Raw genomic sequence first — 22,680 nt, forward strand, 5'->3', positions numbered from 1 at the left:
CCGTTCTGCGGTCACAGCTTTCCCTTCTTCCCAGCAGGCAAAGCGAACAGCTTGCCTTCCAGAGCCTCGGGATTTCAGCAACTGCTACGCTTTTGTGCTCTGCATCAAGAGGATTGGAGAATATAACTAAAGGTCAGCATTCATCAGCTTTTGAAAAAAATATATATTCTGAAGCTGATGTTTATGTTGGAATAGCATTGAGGGCAAAAGGGTATCCCAGACAAATTACATTTCATCTCGTGTGTCACCATCAACTCGGCCCTCACTCGCATATCCTCCATCATCCTTACCTTCACGCTAAATAAGGTCAAGATTCGCCTTGGTCTGATCTACCACCACACCAACCTCGACGTGATCCCACCACCACCAGACACCTATTCCTCTCTCCTCCCCTCTCTGCTCCCTCCATGACTCCTCCCTTCCCACTTGGCACCTCCCCCTGTAACCTCAGAAGGTACTCCACAAGAACCAACACCTCCTCCCTCACCACCATTTGGGGCCCAAAACAGTCCTTCTCACTGTGAAGCAACATTTCACTTGTGAATCTGTAGGGGTCGTCTACTGAATTCGATGCTCCCTTGTGGTCTCTACAGTGGGAGCACCCAGACTAAGCTCAGACTGGGAGATCACTTCTTTGAGCACCTCAGCTCTCCACTGCAATAGCATGGATCTCCAAGTGGCCACCCATTTAAATTCCCCACCCTATTCCCTCACCGACATGTATGCCCATGGTCTCATGCACTGCAGATTGGAGGAACAACACCGTATATTCCATCTGGGCACCCAACAACTGGATGGCATTAACATCGACTTCGGATTTCCATCAGCTCCCCTATCTTTCCTTGTGTCTCTCCTCTCTCCCTCCCCTTTTCCCTCTGTCTCCTTTCACAGAACTAAAAACAACCTTCTCACCCATACAATTCTCACCTTTCCTCTCTCCTGTCCTCTTATCATATCCAATTAACACTGTTTGTCTGTTGGTCTGTACTCCTCCCCTGCCTGCAAGCTTTTTTTTGGAGGAAAGGTTCAGGCCTGAAACGCCAGTAATATATATTTACCCCCAATGGACATTGCGAGACCTACTGAGTTCCTCCAGCATTTCCGCAGACTTTCGTGTTTCACTCCAGTGTGTTATGAGACCGTTTGACAAGAAGGAATTCTCACAATTGAGCTCAGGTTTGCCCCCTTCTGGTATGTGCTGAATGACTGTCTTAATAGTTTGGGAATACAACATTATCAGTACAAAACAGGAACCATTCACTAAATCATGGTTTCATGTTGCAACCAGAATAGAATTATGGCACCATCCGTAAATTGACTGAGGGGCTTTATATTTATACATAAATTATTTTCTGAAAATAGTGTTCCATTGCAAAATGTTTCAATTCATAGCAAAAGTTTTACTCATGTCAGAATCAGAATTTATTGTCATGAGCAAGTCACAAACTTTTTTTTGTGTTTTGTGGCAGCATCACAGTACAAAATATTCATGTTTCCTATTGCCATTAAGATGTACAAAGCACACATAAAATAATCTTGCATTCTTGATTCTAAGAACAAACTTGAAATGATTTGTGAGATGGCATACTATGAATGTATGGATATGGGGGAAGCAGGAAAGCATTGAGATGAGTGAGTTGGAACTCTCATTAAATACCAGCTTTTCCAGTTATGATTTCAGCTACATTCTTGTGTGATTGTAGAGCAGTGAAATCATGAACAGGCAGTATGCTATTTGTATCGCAAAACCACAAAAGCTCAAAACATTTGTCACACTTTCTGACAGGGAACCTTAGAAACAAAGGATCAGCAGAATTTACAAAACTTTTTCAATCCAGTCAAATATTGTCACAAATATTTTTAAATCATACTCTAGAAATAAATAGGGACATTTCTTGTAACAAATTTTATTGCACTGTATTTTTTTTTAATTTAGACATTTCAGCCCACAAGTCTATGCCACCCAAATTGCACTCCCCCCGCCATTAATCTATATCTCTGGTACATTTTGAATAATGGGAGGAAACCAGAGCCCCCAGAGAAAACCCACGCAGATACAAGGAGAAGGTACAAACTCCTTACAGACAGTACAGGACTGAACCCCAGTCCAATCCAAATCGCTGGCTATGTACAGGCAAGAACTATGTGTTTTCTGCATATTATGCAGCAGTAAATGGTGAACAACACATTTATCCTTTATTTTCATCAAATTCAGGCAGTCAGAGACAGGTCAACATTTTTTCCATCTACATGTGGTCACCGACTTTATGTATTGACATATATAATCCTGTTAAGGCTATCTGGGTGTATCCAAATCAGAAGCCACGATATCGGCAAACTACTGAAAATCGGGTAAGTGGCGTTTAGGACTGGATATTCAGGTGTATGCAGTAAGACCAGGTACAACATGCAGAAGGCCATCTCCAATGCAAAAAGACAATTCCAGACCAAGCTGGAGTCTCAGAAAGATGCCTACAGCCATGTCAAGACAATAACTATGCTGTGTTCTCAAAAACTGCAAACCAAATAGCTGGAGTTTTTGTGGAAAATTTCAATTTGCAGTTATAGCAATCATAAATTCCCTAGATTTGGAATTGAATTCCATACAGGGGTATTCAGAAGCCTCTTTATTGGAGCAGTTCCTCCTTTTACACTTTCTAAGATTAGTAGACATACTTTCAATCCAATACATTAACATACATTATGGATTGGGTTTCAATTTTTGAAGTTCTTTGACTTGAAAATTTTTATTTTATCTAATACCATTTCTCTTCATTTTTTAAAACCTCTTTTTAGAAAGTTAAAGAAATAATTTCTTTTTCAGATTTTTAAATAAATGATAGCTTAATGTCTCTTGAACAATTATCCAATAAATATAATATACCTAAGTCACATTTTTTGAAGATACTTTCAAATTAGAAATTTTCTGAATACTTTACTGCCTAACTTTTCAACATCGTACCAATTGGATTTGGTTGTTACTTTTCTTCTTTCTCAAAAGGGTTTATAGGTAACATTTATAATAAGTTATTAAAATTGCAACCAGATTCTAATAATAAAATTAAAAGGGCCTAGGAAGAGGAATTTCAGTCACATCTTCCAGAGAAATCATGGGAGAAGATTTTTGTATTGGTTAATATGCTTTCAGTATGTGCTCGTCATTCTTATATGTTGAAAGACAAATTGGCCCATATTTTTTCTAGCATTAGTCCTATTTGTGATAGATGTAAATCAGAAGTGGCTTCTCTAACTCCTATGTTTTGGTCATGCCCTGTATTGGATAGATATTTTTAAGACTTGGTCAGCTGTACTGGATATTAGTTTGCAGCCTAACCCGTTGACTGGTTCTTTTGGAATTGTAGTTCCAGAAGTGTGACAAGTTACCACTTCCACACATTGGGTTGTAGCCTTTTCTATATTGTTAGCTAGAAGAGCTATTTAAATGGAAAGATTCCAATCCACCTACTTTAACTCAATGGTTCTCTCAAATTATGTCGTGTTTAAGTTTAGAGAAAATTAGGAGTTGTACATTTGATACTTCTGTTAAATTTGACGAGACTTGGCGACCTTTTATAAATGACTTCCACGTGTAATTTTATTTCTTTTCTCTTTGTTGGTGAAGACCAGATGATTAATTTTTATTGATAAATTCTCAGGATAAGCTGCCAGGCCTTATTTATGTTTTTTTTCTCTTTCTTTATCTCTTTTCTTTCTTTGCTTCTTATCTATTTCTTTCTTACTTTATTGGGGATTTACTATCGGGGAGGGTGTTTTGGGGTTTATACCTTCATTGAATTGATATTAATATTTGATTATTGTATTTTTTATGATTACATGTATGGATAAAATTTTAAATAAAATATTCAAAAAAAGTAAGTAGTTCTCATGGGCACTCCTTTAGATATGCATGATCAGTGCCCACTTCCTAACAACCCATGTCCCCATGCCAATAGTGTGCCACTGCAGCTGGTCGTATTGACCCCATTCTAGGATTGGCTCGGACCGCAGTCACCAGCCATTCCATTAGTGTGGTGCCATCAATGACCCCTTGTGGCAGTGCCTACAAGGCATTACTAATCATCTTTTTGTCAGACAGGCTGCCCAGGGCATTCGCTTCCTGATGAGAGAGAAGGAAATTGGGGTTCCCCTCATCTTCCAACTGAAGCAGCGGCATAGCTAGGTGTTTGCCTGGCCGCTGGTGGTATATGTCCCCAGTTAACCCCTTGGCAGAGTCGTCCCAGGACTCCATTATCTTACAGTGACCATATACGTGCCCACCCAAGGTCTCCCAATTTTTGGGTACCTCTCTGTTTTGGAGGGTTGGTGGCAGGTCTGGGACTACGTAGTCACTAGTTGGGCTTGCAAAGTCCGAGGCACGCAGGGAGGAGGACGTGTATCTTAGGACTCAGTTTCCTCATGGTCATACCCATTCATCCACACATACCCGTTCTCGAACCACATGTCAATCCCCTCCCCCTGCTGGACAATGGCTCGGACTTGCCCTTGGTCAAGCTGTGAGCCAGACCAGCAAACTACTTGCAGCTGCTGTGTTTCAATTAGCTTGGAAGCTGCCTCCATGACTTTAATTTCTAGGTTGGTCAATTGCCCTTGGGCAGTCTGCACTGCCTCTTGCAGTTCACTGATGCTGCAGGGATTCTCTCTCCATATCTTTTTGTGCGTCCTGATTACTTAACTCAGACATGATACCCCACTGGCACCTAACTAGGGATATCAGTAACCCCCACAGCCTTGAGAAACCCCAGGTGGGAGACCATGTAATGCTCTTTCTTTTTATGGGGGGGTTCAACCTGTCAACCCAATCACCTGGCATGGTGTGACTTGCCACCATGCTGCCAAACGGCTGAACCCCTGACAGTCATCGGTCCACCTGGGAATTTTATAATCTGACCCTGGGGTCCCTTCCCTATCTGTGGGTTGCCTCCTGCTTCCCCCATTGGTGAGCTGATACACCATCATACATGCATCCGACAGGACGTCCACACACACACTTGTTAATACGATCTCCCACATTGTTATTACAATCTTCCACTTTCACAAGTTTAAGACTCCACTTGTGTCCAGCTGAAACTCCTTGAACCATGCTCACAGTGCCAAATTGTTGTGTTGGGAAGAGTATCAGGTTCAATGGGCTCACAGAGAGACAAGTCTGGATACAAGTGTTACATTCACACGTAACTTTAACTAACACAGGGGAAAACAAACAGGGGAGAACATTAAACGGTATTTGATTACTATTTCACCTCGGACCAAGGTTGGATGCTGACAAAAGTGAACCTATACTTGACAGGCTCACACGCTTGAGTACACACACTACTAACAGGAACTCTTACATACACCTGGTTCTCTGACCAATGGAGATGCATCTCCTTGCAAGTATTGATCTATTGCAGTACGACAGCTCAGCTTCAATGTAATGCACACCTTATCCACGACACTTCTAGTGATGTCCACAGTAACGACCTGGCATGGAGTGATGTCCGGGCTTGGTCCACAAGGCAGAGAGAAAGAATGCTGTTTGTTGGTATTATATACAGTACTCATCTGAGCTTCAAGCAAATAATAACCCTAGGTGATCTAAATTAGCCAACAGCAAGGGGTGCACTAATGGGTGGCCAGAGTCCAATCTTGATTGGCAGGTGATGCGACTTCTGAATAAGTTTCAGACAGGGAGGAAATGTGACCACCTGCAATAAACATTCCAAATAGACAGAGAGGCCACATTTCCTCCCTACACATCAGGCTTTACTGAAATGCTAATCACTGAAAATGGGCAACAGCCCAAACACCATCATCTCAATATCACTGGAATATCAGAAAATGCTGTGAAGGTGGGTCATGAAATTATTGAACAGGCAATAATTTCTTTGAATATCCCAGACTTCCATAATGCCCCATCCCAAGGGATGACAAGCAGTCTAATGGGGAGACTATCCTTTAAGAACCATAGGATTTTCACTGATTGTAAACTGTTACATAAATAAAGTTATTTTATTTAAATGACTGTTTCCAATTACAGAGAGTTGAACATTCAGATGTAAAAGTGTAGAAAGTATTCTTGTATCAATGTAGATCCCTTCTGGAGGAGTCATGTGAGAATACCAGGAGAATACCAGAGCTCTACAGAAAAGAAGGAAAAAAGTGAAGAAAAAAATAAAGCACCAGACACACAAATCACAACAAATAAAAAATAAAGGTGTGGAGAAAATGGCACCTAAGAAAGAAAATCCAAAAACAACGGGAAGAAAAGAAGAAAGAAAGACTCCAGAAGAGAAAGGTGAAGGCCTTACCTGTACAAAAAAGCAGGGACCTGCCATGGAAAGAGGAGCCCACTCCCTGACGTCAGTGGAGACCCTGTAGGGTTGCGACTCATCGGATGCAGGACTGCAAAGATGGCTCACAGAGCCAAACAGAGGTGCGCAACTGTGCACTCGTGCATGCGCGATGCACATGACAAAGTCAACACTGACGGGGGGGGGACCAGCTGTGGAGTGAAACTCCACAGCACGAACAGCTGAGAGAGACCCGACAGCAGGGCTCCCAGCTGGAAGATACACAAAATAATGGGATCGGGAGGGGTGAGAATGAAAAAAGGAAATTAGAGACACAACAGATAACCAGCCTAGAAGAAGAGGACCAACATCAAGAAACCATGGGAAAAAACACCCAACAAACCGAGACAAGCAGCTTAACAAGAAAGTCAGAAGAGACACAGATACAAGGAAGAGAAATAGAAGCCACAAACCCAAGAGCAGACACAGAAGAAGAAGAAGGAGAACACCAAGCTCTGCACAGAGGAATAGGAGATAAAATGAATGGACAGTACATAGATAAAAAAAATTTCAAGAACATATGAAAACATTAAGGGAATGGCTGACACTAGAATTTAGTTAAATAAAAACAAAAATGAAAAGTACAGAAGAAAAAGTGAATAGAATAGAGCTGGTCATAACAGATGTAGGGAAAAGATTAGAAAATGTGGAAGAACGTGTAATGGCAGTAGAAATGGAAGTGAACGACAAAAAGAAAATTGGAAGAAAGTGACAAAAAAGTTAAAGAAACACAGGAGTTGTTAGCTCAGAAGATGGATATAATGGAAAACTATAGTAGGAGAAACAATATGAAGATTGTGGGCCTTAAGGAAGATGGAGAAGGCAAAGATATGAAAGATCCTGGGAATGCCAGAAATGCAGAAAGGAATGGAAATAGATAGGGCACACAGAACATTAGCCCTGAAACCACAGTCACATCAAAAACCAAGATCCGTTTTAGTAAAATTCCTGATATACACGAAAGAGAAAATATATTGGTAGATAGCAATGAAAAAATGAGAGAAGAGAAAAAAAAACACTGGATTACAAAGGTCAAAAAATGTTTTTCTACCCAGACATAAGTTTTGAGCTCCTGAAGAAAAGGAAGCAGTTTAATGCAGCAAAATCGATCCTATGGCAGAAAGGCTATAAGTTTATGTTAAGATATCCAGCGGTGCTTAAAATAGTTATCCCGGGGCACCAAAACAGACTGTTCTCGGATCCGGAGAAAGCATGAGAATTTGCAGATGCCTGCAAGACAGAAAGAGAGATGAAGAGATGTAACAAGAACAAAGAATGACGACAAACTACATATAAAGAAGAAAAAATAATGTATAAGTAAGAACTGGAGGGAAAGAAAATGGAAGAAAGGAAGTAAGGGGGGAAAAAAGAGGGTGAGCTTTGTTATATGTGAAGATAAAAGTCTTTTCTGGAGGGGGTTCGGTGGGTGAGAATAATAGTCACTGCGAAATCAGTTGACGATTGTGAGCGGATTTGCAATCCAAATGGAGAGGGGAGTTGTGGTTGCCCGGCAAGGGACAAGGGGCAACTCAGAGAGGGGGGGGGGACATTTGGGGTTAAGGGAATTTTTGATGTGGGAATAGTAGAAATATTTTATCTTTTAGAAGTGTTGTCATACAGTGCGTTCAGAAAAAGAAAGCTGAGAAATGGAAAAGGGGAAAGGTGGTGGTGAGGAACCCAAAATGAGATGTGAACAGAGTATGAGATGGCCATGACTATAAATATTAACGGAATACATAGCCAAATCAAAAGGAAGAGGTTATTAAATTTACTTAAAAAAGAAAAAAATTGATATAGCATTCGTGCAGGAAACACATCTAACCGAAGTGGAACACAAGAAATTAAGGAGAGACTGGGTAGGGCACGTAATGGCAGCATCATATAACTCAAAAGCCAGAGGAGTAGCTATATTAATCAATAAAAATGTACCAATCAAAATAGTGGTGGAAATAATAGATCCAGCAGGGAGTTATGTAATGATAAGTGTCAAATATATTCAGAATTTTGGAATTTGCTCAATGTATATGCACCTAATGAAAGGATCAAAAGTTTATGCAAGATATCTTTTTGAAGATTGTAGATACACAGGGGAATATACTGATAGGAGGGGACTTTAACCTTAATTTGGACTCAAAGATGGATAAAACTGGACAAAAGACTAGCAGAAAGAACAAAGTAGCCACATTTATGGTTAAATCAATACAGGAAATGCAAATTATGGATATATGGAGGAGACAACACCCAAAGGAGAAGGAATACTCATATTATTCGAGTAGACATAAAACATACTCAAGGATTGACCTGTTCCTGTTGTCAGCCCACATCCAAGGGAGAATTAGGAAAACGGAATATAAAGCAAGATTGTTATCGGATCACTCACCCCTATTATTAGCAATAGAGCTGGAGGACATCCCACCAAGAACATATAGATGGAGATGAAACTCCATGCTACTTAAAAGACAGGATTTTAGAGAATTTATTGAGCACCAAATTAAAATGTACTTTGAAATAAATATGGAATCAGTGAAAGATAAATTTATATTATGGGATGCAATGAAAGCTTTCTTCAGAGAGCAGATAATAAGTTATGTAATTAAGATGAAGAAGGACTACAATCAGGAAATAGAACACCTGGAAAGGGAAATCGTAAGTCCAGAAAAAGAACTAGCAACAAGGGAAGATACAACAAAAAGAAGAGAATTGGCAGACAAAAAAATAAAATACGAAACACTATAAATGGAGAAGAACATAATGAAGACAAAGCAGAAGTATTATGAACTATGAGAAAAAACACAAAATACTAGCTTGGCAGCTTAAAACAGAACAAACTGAAAGAACAGTATTGATATCAAGGAAAAAGGACAAACAAATTACATATAACCCAACAGAGATCAATGAAAACTTCAAGGAATTCTTCGAGCAATTATATCGAACAGAGAACGAAAGGAAAGAAGACAAAATAGATGAGTTTCTAGCTAAAATTGAACTACTGAAATTGCAAGGAGGAGTAAAACAAATTGATAAAATCATTTGAAATAGAGGAAATACAGGATATATAAAAAAAGCTACTGAGCAATAAAACGCCAGGAGAGGACAGACTCCCAATAGAATTCTATAAAACATTTAAAGAGTTACTAATTCCTCCTCTCCTGGAAGTAATGAACCAGACTGAAGAAACACAAAACATGCCAGATTCAAGTAAAAAGCAATAATTACAGTAATACCAAAGATTGGGAAAGATCCGCTAACACCAGCATCGTATAGACCAATATCTCTACTTAACTCAGATTATAAGATAATAGCTAAACTATTAGCAAACAGATTGGCCGACTGTGTACCAAAAATAGCAAAACTAGATCAAACTGGATTTATTAAGAAAAGATGAACAACGGACAATATCTGTAAGTTCATTAACTTAATCCATGCAGTACAAGGAGAAAAGACGCCAACAGCGGCAGTTGCTTTAGACGCAGAGAAAGCCTTTGACAGGGTAGAATGGAATTATTTATTCAAAGTACTACAGAGGTTCAACCTACCAGAGAAATATATTAATTGGATTAAAGCATTATGTAAGGGACCATTGGCGAAGGTGACAGTAAATGGACATATATCAAACCAATTTAAATTAAACAGGTCAACTGGGCAGTGATGTCCACTATCTCCCTCACTGTTCACGTTAGCTATAGAACCACTAGCAGAACTGATAAGAACAGAAAATAAAATAAGAGGGATAAAAATAAAAGAGAAGGAATATAAAATCAGTATTTTTGCAGATGACATCATAGTATACTTAACAGAACAAGAATTATCAATAAAAGAATTACATAAGAAATTGAAGGAATATGGAGAAGTATCGGGGTACAAGATCAACGCAAATAAAAGTGAAGTGATGCCAATGAATAATGCGGATTTCACAAAGTTTAAGAAAGAATCACCATTTAAATGCCAAACACAAGCAATCCGATACCTAGGTATTCGAATAGATAATAATCTAGGCCATCTATACAAATTAAATTATCAGCCATTAATGAAGAAATTACAAAATGACTTAGAACATTGGAAAGATTGACCACTAACACTGATAGGAAGGGTAAATTGCATTAAAATGAATATCTTCCCAAGGATACAATACCTATTTCAATCGTTACCAATTCCCTTAACAAAGAAATTCTTCAATGAGCTAAAGAAAATAATAAGGAAATTCTTATGGAAAGGGGGGAAACCGATGATAGCGCTAGATAAATTAACAGAATGGTACAAACAAGGGGGCTTACAGCTATCAAACTTTAAGAATTATTATAGAGCAGCACAATTAAGATATCTATCAGATTTTTATCAAACAAGGGAAAAACCAGATTGGACCAGATTAGAGCTAGATAAAATAGGGGAGAAGGTACCAGAACATATACTATATAAGTGGGATGAAAAGCTGGTACAACATAGGAGTTCACCAGTACTGCACCATCTGCTCAACATTTGGAAGAAGATTCACGTAGAAAGGAAAAAAAACAAATGACCAACTACAAAATTATTATTGACGCAAAATCAACTAATCCCTTTCACGATAACCTTTCCTTTAGAGAATGGGAGAGAAAAGGGATCAAAAGAATAGAAAATTGGATTTTGGGAAATAATTTATTATCTTTTGAACAAATTAAGTACAAATATGGTATAACTCACAGTACAATGTTTGCATACCACCAACTGAAAATCTACTTGAAGACAAATTGGGAAGCAGGCTGAGTTTACCAGAAGGAAGCAGCTTTGAATATGTGATTACAGACACAATGATAATTAAAAGATTTATAACAAACATGTATATCAAGCTGCAAGAGAAAGAGAATGATGAAATAAGCTGTAAACCCAAGCAAAAGTGGGAACAAGATCGAAACATAAAGATAAAAAATGAAAAATGGGAAAAGCTATGCTCCGGAACTATGAGAAATACAATAAACACGAGGTTACGCATGATTCAATATAATTGGTTACACAGGCTTTATATCATGCCCCAAAAGTTTTAAAAAATGGGATCCAACATTATCAAATAGATGTTTTTGCTGTAAGAAGGAAACGGGAACAACAGTACATGCAATTTGGGCATGTGAGAAAGTGGAAAAGTTTTGGGAAGATCTAAATCAGGTATTAAATAAAATCACAAAAAGCAACATACCAAAAAATCCAGAGATCTTTCTTCTAAGTAATATAAGAAGTAAAGAACTAGGCTTCGATTTGGATGAAGAACAAAAAAGATTTATTATGATAGCCTTAGCTGTAGCAAAAAAATGTATAATGTCTACCTGGAAATCAGAAGAAAGCCTGAGAGTACAACAATGGTACATAGAAATGAATAAATGTATTCCATTGGGAAAAAATAACATATAATTTAAGAAATAACATCACAGTATTCGAACAAATTTGGAAAGTGTGCATGGAACACAACAGAAAGGGCCTACCGCAGACCTCCACCCCCTAAAATGACAGAATGAGAAGATGAAATGAACTGATCTAGTGTGTAAAAGTAGATGACACAATTTTATTGTTTATTTTCATTGCGTGATGACATTGTTTAATGTGTTTAATGTATTGTATATTTTGAATGTTTAGTGGGTGGGGAGGGGGTGGGAGGGAAGGGAAGGGGGAAAAAGGGGAGAAATTACACTGTATATTCAAGAGGGAGCTGTTTGTGTGTATTTTGGTTAATATGGTTCATAGTGTGAAAAATTTAAAAAAAAATAAATGTAGATCCCTTCTCATTTTTGCAAAAAGATTATGATCATGGCATAAAGTCAACAACGAAATTACTTTAGAGAAACACAAAAGCTGCAGATGATGGAATCTTGAATAGACAAGGAACTCAGCAGGTCAAACAGCATCCATGGGTATAAATGGTCAGTCAACATTTTGATTTGTGCTCTATTGGCTATAAAGGGGGAAAGAAGCTTGAAGGGGCCCAGAGGTTATAGATTATGGGCCAGTGGTGTGGGAGGTGGAAGGACTGGTGGAGCCCTCTCTCTCCCACCCCCTCTATTCCTCCCTCTTTTTGGCCCTCTCTTTCATATTTCCTCTTTCTCAACCCCTCTGTCTCCTCTGTTTGACTCCCTCTCCTCCTCGCATCCACTTACTCACTCCTTTTTCCTGCCTCCTTTTCCCCATCCACTTTCTTGCACAATCTTCCTTACCTTCTTTTTCTTGTCTGCTATATCCCTCTCTTTTTCAATCCCTTTCACATCTCTGCCTTCTTTTTACCCCTCTGTTTCCTCCCTCTTTGTCTCTCATTCTCACCTTATCTTTCTGATCGCTTTCTCCCTCTCATGCATCTTTTAGTTGCCCTCTCTTTCTCAACTACTTTCTTGCCTCCTCTTTATTAACCCTCTTTCCCACACCCATTTTCCCACTTCCACTATCATCCCTGTAGTGTGCGTCGAAAGAACCAAAGACTTGTTGATCCAAACCAAGGCTTTTATTAACTAAAAGACTGGAGCATATCACAAGTAGGTCGACCAGTCCAGAATGACTTGGTCTGGCTAGGAGCAATCCTTTAAGACCTGCCAGTAGGTGTGGCTACATTACCATCTGTACATATGTACATATCCACATTGGTAATAGAATCTGTACTATCACACCCCCTCTTTTTCCACACCACTTTCCTGTCACTTTCTTTCCCTCATCCTCATTTTCTCAGCCACTCTTTATTGTCCCTTTATTGCCCCTCTTTCCTGCACCCATTTTCTTGCCCTTTCTTTTCCACACCCATTTTGTCAATACTCTTTCACACCCACACTTTCTCTCCCCCTCTTTCCTGCTTCCTTAATATATGTAATTTTACCTGTTTTTTTTCAGTGTTGATAACAAGTTCAGACCCAATATGTTGATTGATCATTGCTACTCATGGATGATGTCTGACCAGCTGACTTCCTCCAGCAATTCTTTGACAACTGAGAACTATGATTGCAATAAAATTTATTTAAAATCTTTTTCACTAATAATACAACATGGTCTTTAATGAATATTCAGATTTCAGATTTATTGTCAGAGTACATAAATGACATCATGTACAACCCTGAGATTCTTTTTCCTGTGAGCGTGGCAGAATTACCATTTATTGGTAGTGTAAAAAAAAACTGTACACAACGTACACATGCAAACAAATAAGAAAATGTAAACAAACTGTATAATACAGAGGAAAAAAAATCAATAAAGTGAAAAAGTAAGACAGCTTAAATGAGTTCCTGATTGAGTGTTGTTGAGGAGTCTGATGGTGGAGGGGTAGTAACTGTTCTCAAACCTGGTGGTGCAAGTCAAGTGGTAGCAGCGAGAACAGAGCATGTGTTGGGTAGTGTGGATCCTCTATGATTGCTGCTGCTCTCCGACGACAGCAGGCACTGTTCCTTGTAAATGGTCTCAATGGTAGGGAGGGTTTTACCTTTCATATTGTGGACTGTGTCCACTATCTTTTGCAAGGCTTTATGCTCAGGGGTATTGGTATTCACATACATGTTACAGCAAGTCAGTACACTTTCCACCACATATCTGTAGAAATTTGTAAGGGTTTCCGATGTCATACCAAACCTCAGCAAATTCCTGAGAAAGTAGAGGCGTTGACATGTTTTCTTCACGATGCTATTAATGTGTTGGGTCCAGAAAAGATCCTCTGAGAGAGTGACTCCCAAGAATTTAAATTTGCTCACACTCTCCTCCTCTGTTCTTCCACTGATCACTGTATCATACCTCTGGTGTTCCCTTCCCGAAGTCAACAATCAGCTCCTTGGTTTTGGTGTCATTGAGCATGAGGATGTTGGTGGTGCACCATTCAGCCAAGCTTTCAACCTTCCTACTCCCTCCAAGATATTGTAGAACATCTCAAATGAAGAAAGTAGACAACATCATAAAGGACCCCTATCACCCTGGTCACAATCTTCTCACTGGTAAGTTCAGCCAAATGATACAGAATCCTGAAGTCCAGCATATCTGGTTCAAGAAGTTTTAATCAAACAGCTATCAGGCTCTTGAACCTCCTGTACTACCCAATCCAAACCATAAATTAGTCCGTGACCACCAAAAGATATGTCTACACTATTGAAACATCACTTTTTTTTTCTTGCACCAGCTACAATGGAAGAGATATGGATGAGGGCAGCATTGATGGCAGTAGGAGGTAAACCATGTTTTCTGAAGAAGGAGGGCATCTCTGCTATCCTGAAATAAAAAGTCTAATCCTGGGAGCAGATGCAGCAGAGATGGAGAAACTGAGAGAAAGGAATAGTTTCCTGACAGGAGACAAGTGAGAAGAGATAGTCATGGCAACTGTGGGATTCAGGGGGTTTAGAAAAAATGTTGGTGGATGTCTGTTTCTCAAGATGGAAACAGAGAAATTGTGAAAGTGGGGAGAGTTAACGGAGATGGACCATGTACACTTGAGGGCAGGGCAGAAGTTGAAAATCTCTGTTACTTTACTGAACTTCACGTGACTGAACAAATCTTAAATAATCTTCCTCTTTTTAGTTACCTGGAATGCTAAATTAATCTAGTTAACTTCTCATATGTTTAATGAAATAAATACTTTAACAGCAAAAGAACTCGCATTGATTGGGGCAATCGATGCAACATCAGTTAATCTTATGTGTGCAAATTCTGAAAGGCTCCAGTGGATTTGCTTTTTTTTAAATTATTTCTGAATATCAAAGCTCAATTTGCATCCTAAATGAACTTTTACAATCACAGTTCTCAGATAAACTTGCACTTTTATACAATGTGGCTTTTAAAGACTAAATGTAAAACAGAGATATAACAGATTGCAAATGTCTACATCTAGAGCAAAAAAAAATGTGGCTGGAAGAATTCAGCAAAAAAAATAGACCATGCTTTTAAAATGCTGCTGATAGACTATGCGAAGTTGCATCAGAAGAAAAAATTGTTTTGTGTTCCACTTGGAGATAATGTGATCCAATTGACTACTATTTCAACACCTCAGCCAATTTGGCAACAACAGTGTCTTCTTAAGAAATTGGTTGTATGGTTTCTGTCCTTCACAGTAGGCTGAAGTCACAAATTATTCATTTCCATCTGGAACCGGGCATATTGTCCATTTTACTGTTATGCACAGTAAGGATTAAATCCAGGGAATGTTATATAATTTTGGCATAGGAAATGACATCACATTCCAACATTTTTTCTTTAAATTTAGTCATTCTTTCCCAAAACATTGTCTGATCTATTTTAAAACTCAACTTCAATGTTATTATTGCTTAACAAAATTTTTTAAAACATCATTCACATATTATTTGTATTAAGATGCTGTTTCTCCATTTTATGGACTTGAATGTAAATCTTTTCTCTGTGTAAGAGTTGCTGCCTTGTGTTGTTGGTATGGTGCCAATGTTTCTGCTCTTGTGAAACTCGCCCTCCTGTTGCTGTGGTTGTGGATGCAGACTGGACATAGATCCTGTTCTATCTCAGTCTTGATGATATATGACCTTGAGAATCAGAATTTATTGTGACGAACATGTCACAAATTCAGAGTTACAGTACAATAACAGGCCCTTTAGGCCAACGAGCCTGTGCCTGCCCAATTAGATCCAATTAACCTGCACCCACGGTACGTTTCACAGTGGGAGGAAAACAGAGCACCCAGAGGAAACACTTGCAGACATGGGTCTAATGTAGAAACTCCTTACAGACACCACTGGATTTGAACCCTGGTTGCTGGCATTGTGATAACCGCTACATTAACCATGCCGCCCTAATGAGAAGGTGAATGCAGACTCATCCAGGTGTATGAAGGTAGAGAACTGATGGGCTAATATGGTTTGGTCAATCACATCAAAGGCTGCAGATGGGTCAAGAAATACAAGGTGAGTTCACTGTTTTTGCATAGACTGTTATTTCAGAATTAGATGACATATGATATATTTCTGGAGCTGTTAATGGATCTTGGATCTTAATATTGTTCACCAAAATATTGCACAAAATATGGTTCAATGCATATGATAAGGCCATCTGTTTAGTTTCCACAATTGGCCAGTGATGTTAAACCTTAGACAATATGTCATAAATTAAATATTTGACACATCACTAAAGGCTGAGTTGCTAAATCAGTGTGTAACTGAATCTTGCACAGTGGGAAGTCCCAGATCTAATCTGAGGGCTATGCCTTTAGCAGTGGTGTCTGTCCTTGGTCTAGTAGAGAAAAGCTCAATTAAATTTCTGATGAATGTCCAGGCATCCAAGCTACAAAAGTTCCAGGTATAGACATTGCATGAAGACAGAATTAACTTGTTACTATTGACATCGACCATTAAACTGTCTGCTCCTAAATATTGCCTTGACTTATTCATGAAAATGCCTATTTAGAAGGCTATGAAAGGGATGAAGTGGTCATGGATGGCATCCCAATGCAACTTCAGGAGAAAAATGGAACAAAATATACTTAAAATATCCATTTCTAACTGATTTCTTTTCACAAGGAGCATTTTGATGTGTCCAGGGATTGAGGAAGGGCTACTTTACAAGAAATAGACAGGTGCCCGAATTACCCTAATGTAACATGTGAGCTATTTTTAGCTCCAACTCAAGCTCCTTCTAACATAACATGATAATTATTTTTAGCTTCTACTTAACACAATTGTTGCATCAATTAGAGCACACTTCCAGTGCACCTGCTTGAAACTACATTTGTTATTAGTGTGATAGATGCTGGCATGGCAATCATCTCTTGTGCTGTAACAATTCTATAATTCCAGGAAAACGTGATAAAATCAGAGCATAGAATAAACATGAGGTAATGAAGGGGTAAACTGAACTCAGAATATGTGTAGGAAGAGAGAAGCAGAAGGATTTAGGAAGGGAATTCCAAAACATCTAGACCAGCAGTTTAGGGCACCAGCTACTAATCATGTAGGAAATATGAGCAACATGTCAAAATGGATATTGTAATGCTGGAGGAGATTGCAGAATGTGGTGCAGGGCCAGAGAAAGATTTTTAAATATCAAATGGAGCAATCAGCTTTTGAGAAAGTAAACTGCACTTTTAAATGGAAGAATTGTTTTATTTTTCTCAAGATATAATTTCCTCTCTCCCTTTCATTTAATTCTTCTTCTTCTTCTTCTTCTCCTTCTGAGTCTGCTCTTGGATTTGTGTCTTTTACTTCTCTTCTTTGTATCTGTGTCTCTTCTGACTTTCTTGTAGAGCTGCTTGCCTCAGATTGTTGGGTGTTTTTTTTTCATGGCTTCTTGTTGTTGGTCCTCTTCTTCTGAGCTAGTTATCTGTTAGGCTTTCTGTTGCTGTTTTTCTTTCTTATCACTCCCTTTTCCATTGCTTTCCTCTTCTTCCAGCTGAGAGCCCCGCTGTCGGGCATCTCTCAGCTGGTCTCACTGTGTAAGTTCACTCCACAGCTGGGCTCCCCCCTCCCGTCGGTGTTTTCCTTGTTGTGCGCAGTTGCGCACTTCTGTTGGGCTCAGTGAGCCATTTTTGCAGTCCTGCTGTCGGGAAGTCGCGACCCTGCGGGGTCTCCACTAACCTCGGGGAGCGGGCTCCTCTGTCCATGGTATTTCCCTGCCTCTTCATGCAGGTAAGGCCTTCTTCTTTCTCTTCCGGCGTCTTTCCTTCTTTTTTTCCCGTTGTTTTTGGTTTTTCCTTCTTTGGTGCCATTTTCTTTCTTTTCTCCACACCTTTTATTTGTTGTGTTTTGTGTTTCTTGAGCTTTGTGTTTTCTTCACTTTATTTCTTCTTTTCTGGAGAGGGCTGGTATTCTCCTACTGGCCACTACTCCATCACGTGACTCCTCCTCTCCCTTTCATTTAATGAAGGACTTTACATCTTGGCAAGATTTGAAGATTGATCATGTCAAATAGACTTTAAGCAGAAAATTAACTATTTTTCCTGATATAAATATGACATATAATTGTATTGGCATGAGTTTTAGTTGAATTAATAAATATTGCATTTTAAATTTATATAAAGTGTGATGTGTAATATGTGACATTTCAGCAGTTCCAATCAGATTCCTCAACCACAAACTCAATGAAGGACTCTTACTTTTGTACTTTATTCAGTTTTTTCTTTCTGTATTGAGGGCTCAGTAGTGGAGAGGGTCAACATCTTCAGAGATCTGTCCTGGAGCCTCCATGTTGATGCATTCATGAAGAAGGATCACGAGTGGCTATACTTTGTGAGGTGTTTGAGGAGGTTCCGTATGTCATCAAAGACTCTTGAAAACTTCTACAGGTGTGCCGTGGAGAGCCTTCTGGCTGGTTGCATCACTGTGTGGTACAGAGATGCCAACACTCAGGACAAGAAAAAACTCCAGAGGGTTGTTGACTCGGCCTGTGACATCACGAGCACCAGACTTCCCTCCATCAAGGACATCTACAAGAGGCAGTGTCTTAAGAAAGCAGCCTTTATCCTCAAAGAGCCGTGCCCTCTTTACTCTGCTATCATTGGGGAAAAGGTACAGGAGCCTAAAAACAAGCACCCAGTGGCACAAGGATAGCTTCTTCCCTGCTTCCATCAGATTCCTGAATAATCAATGAACCAAAGACACTGCCTTACTTTTTGACTTTTCGTACACTCTCTTTATTTTTTGTTGTAAGATGATCTATATGAATGTTTTCACCATGATATGTCCTGAATATGGAAAGAAAGGGAGTTGAAGTGGAGATAGAACCAAAAGTTAGAAAAGAGAAAAGTAAAAATGGAAGGCACTAAAATAAAATGCAAGAAACAAAAAGGATCACATAACAACTTGATTCTAAAAAAAACTGTGAGGACACTCTATCTGAATACCTGTAACATTCAAAACAAGGTTAATGGATTTATGGCACAAAATAGTAGAAATGGATATGATTTGGTGGCCATTATGTGGTTGCAGGGTGGAGATGACTGGGAATTGAGTAATCAGTGGTATCAGGTAATTCGGAAGATAAGGGAGGTGGGGTTGCACTTAATTAAGAATGCAATCAGGGTGATAGTGAGAGATGATAAAGGATCTAAGGAGCAAAACGTTGAATCAATCTGGGTAGAGATTTAGAATAGTAAGGGGAAAAAGTCAAAGGAGAGAGTAATCCGTAGGACTCCAAATAATAACATTATAATGGCACAAAGAAATGACTAGATGCATGTAAGAATTGAATAGCTGTTGTCATGTGGGACTTTAACCTATATATCGATTGGCCAAATCAAGTTGGTCGATGCAGCCTCGAGGAGGAGTTCATAGAATACATCTGCAATAGTTTTCTTGAACAGCATATTATGAAACCTATAAGGGAGCTTGCTATATTAATGAGACAGGGAAAATGAATGATCTCATACTCAGGGATTCTCTCCGAAAGAGTGATCACAGTGTGGTTGAATTCATAATGGAGTGTATCAAATTGATTTAAACCAGCCTAAACAAAAAAGACTACAATGGGATGAGGGAGGTGTTGCTTAACATGGATTGGACATGCAAGCTATGTAGTGGGACACTTGAGGAACAGTGGAGGATGTGCCAGTTAAAAATAAGGACAATAAGAACAGGGAAAGCCAGTTGTGGATGTCCCAGGAGATAAAGGAATATATCAAATTAAAAGCGAATGTATACAGAGTAGACAAGAGTATTAAGAAGCTAAAAGCAACAAGGGAGCAATAAAGAAAGAACTGATAGATTATGGAAGTAAACTAGTACAGAATGTAAAACAGATTTTTGTAAAGGTTTTTATAAATCTCTAAAGTGGAACAGAGTGGATAAAGTGAACAGGTCCCTTTGAACATGAGAAGGGGGAATTAATAATGGGTAGTGCAGAAATGCCTGTGGCCTTAAACAAGTATTTTGATACAAGTAACATGACAATGATGAAAGATGAGGGTCACACAATACAATTGCTATCAGTAGAGAGCAGTGTTGGGCCAATTGAAAGCCTAAAGGTAGATAAGTTCCTTGTCCAAATAGAATGCATTTCAGGGTACTGAAAATAATGGCAGGAATTATTGCAGATGCATTTGTAGTAATTTACCAAAATTCTCTGGATTTTGGGCAGGTATCAGCAGATTGGAAGGCAACAAATGTCATGCCACTTTAGCAAAAGGAGGTAGACAAAAGCAGGTAACTCTAGGCCAGTTAGCTTCACATCTATTATCTGAAAAATGCTTGGAGCTATTATTAATGAAAATAGTGAGACATCTGGATATTAATTTTTCCATCAACATGGATCCAGGAAGGGCAGATCATGCTGAACTAATTTACTGGAAATCTTTGAGCATATAATGCACGCAGTGGGGAGAGGGGAACAGATGAACGTGGTATACGTGAAATTCCAAAAGGTGTTTGATAACATGCCACACAAAAAAAAACCTATATGAGATAGATGCATGGAGTTGTGGACAATGTATTATCATGTATGTCCCGCATCGGACTTGTCAGCCACAAACGAGCCTGCAGCTGACGTGGACTTTTACCCCCTCCATAAATCTTCGTCCGCGAAGCCAAGCCAAAGAAAAAAAAAAGATTATCATGGATAGAAGATTGGTAAACCAATAGAAAGCAGAGAGTGGAATAAATGGGTATTTCTCATATTGCCTGTAGACTACTACAGGGATCAATGCTGGGTCTATAACTTATCATAATATACATAAGTGATTTAGAGGAGGGGAACGAAGTGCTAAATATCTAAGTTTGTTGATGACACTAAATTGAATGAGGGATATAGAGATATAGATAAGTAACAAGCAGGAGACTCTCAGATGCAGTACAGTGAATGTGAGATTATCCAATTTGGAAGGAAAAATATAATTCAAACCATTTAAATTAAGGAAAAAGTGCAGATATTGCTGCTGCACAAACCTGAAAGTGCTTGTGCATGAATGGCAAAAGCTTAGTTTGCAGGTGCAGCGGGTAATCAGGAAGGCAAATTGGATGTTTGCCTTTGTTGCTGGAGGGATTGAATTTAAGATCAGGGAGGTTCAGCTGCATCTGTATAGGGTTCTTGAGAGGCTGCATGCAGTTCCGGTCTCCTAATTTGAGATACAATATATGACTTTGGAGGTGGTGCAGAGGTTCATCAGGTTGATTCTTTAGACAAGGGGATTAGCCTAGGAGGAAAGATCAAGTTGTCTGGGACTATATGTGCTGGAATTCAGAAGAATCAGGGGATTTTATAGAAACAAAATTATGAAAGGAATAGAAGAAGGGAAGTTGCTTTCGCTAGTAGGTGAGACGTGAACTAGGGGACAGAGCTTCAAGATTTAGGTGAATAGATTTTGGACTGAGATAAGGAAGTGAATCTGTGGAATTATCTACCCAAGAAAGCAATAGAGGCGGCCTGATTAAATAGTCTTGTTGAATGGAGGATCAGGCTCGACAGACCAGATAGCCTCCTCCTGTTCCTATCTTATTTTCTTTTGTAGATACTAGAAATCTGAAATGAAAACTGAAAATTACAGGACCCACAGCAAGATAAGATGTGTCATTTTAATCTGAAACAATTCCACAGTTACTGCCTGACCCACTCAATGTTTTCAATCAAAATTTTGCCATTGAGACTTGTGAGTATTAATTAATTAATTTATTATTTTGTCTGGAATAAGATGGTGCAATTAATTTATGAATAAATTATTAAATATCGAGAATTTGTAAATAACAATGAAGTTCATTGGACAGCATAAAGAAAACTGTAAGGGAAAGATTTGGAAATTTAGGAAAATGTGAGTATTATCTGCCACTAGAGGACAGCAGACAATGCCTCCAGCTTGGTAAACATCTCTGGAGTAGCCATGTGATCATTTGATTTTTTTTGAAACTGCACTCTGGTCATAAATGATTGAGCTTGCAGCACTCTTCCACTAGGATGAAAAACAAGAGACAAATTACACATGTATGAAGCAAGAAGGTAAAACAAAGTGGGGGGGGGGGGGAAGGAAAAAAGCTCGATGGGTGTTGGTCTCACATTTCAACAGAGAAAATCAGTGGGACTTTAATTGGAATATTTTCATTCAGAAGAGTCTGAGTGCTGTGAATACAGACCAAAGAGAATGAGGCTGATGAACATATACACTTGATCTTTTGCAAAAGCTTAAAACAAGAGCTGTATATAAAGCATATTTTTCATTTACAGATGGTATTTTTGCCTTTAGTTTCATACAGCTAACTAATAATTTTGACTATTTACATTCTCTTTGAGAGTGTAGGACATTGAAGAATCAATCCAGCTGAGTAATTATATATTATATGAGCCAATGCTGGAGCTTGATAATGGCCAGCTGATTGTTACAGACAAATTTTGGGTGAAAGAAGCTTCTATTATGTGGGAGATGATCGAGGAGTGAAGCCGTGATTCTGGCAATTACAAGTCCTTGACA

The 22,680-nt window shown here is 38.9% G+C and overlaps 1 protein-coding gene across 1 annotated transcript in view; it reads left to right on the forward strand.

The window, feature by feature from the left end:
- Positions 1-37: 37 nt before the first annotated feature.
- The window catches only part of map3k7cl (map3k7 C-terminal like), a 122,081-nt gene continuing 99,438 nt past the window's right edge, over positions 38-22,680 (forward strand). The window contains exons 1-2 of the mRNA XM_069890056.1: positions 38-132; positions 16,027-16,201. Of these exons, the coding sequence (XP_069746157.1) occupies positions 16,183-16,201 (19 nt within the window). The 5' untranslated portion in view covers positions 38-132; positions 16,027-16,182. The remainder of the gene's footprint in view (positions 133-16,026; positions 16,202-22,680) is intronic.

The sequence above is a fragment of the Narcine bancroftii genome, chromosome 7, assembly GCF_036971445.1.
Source record: "Narcine bancroftii isolate sNarBan1 chromosome 7, sNarBan1.hap1, whole genome shotgun sequence".
In the NCBI taxonomy this organism is placed as follows: Eukaryota; Metazoa; Chordata; class Chondrichthyes; order Torpediniformes; family Narcinidae; genus Narcine; species Narcine bancroftii.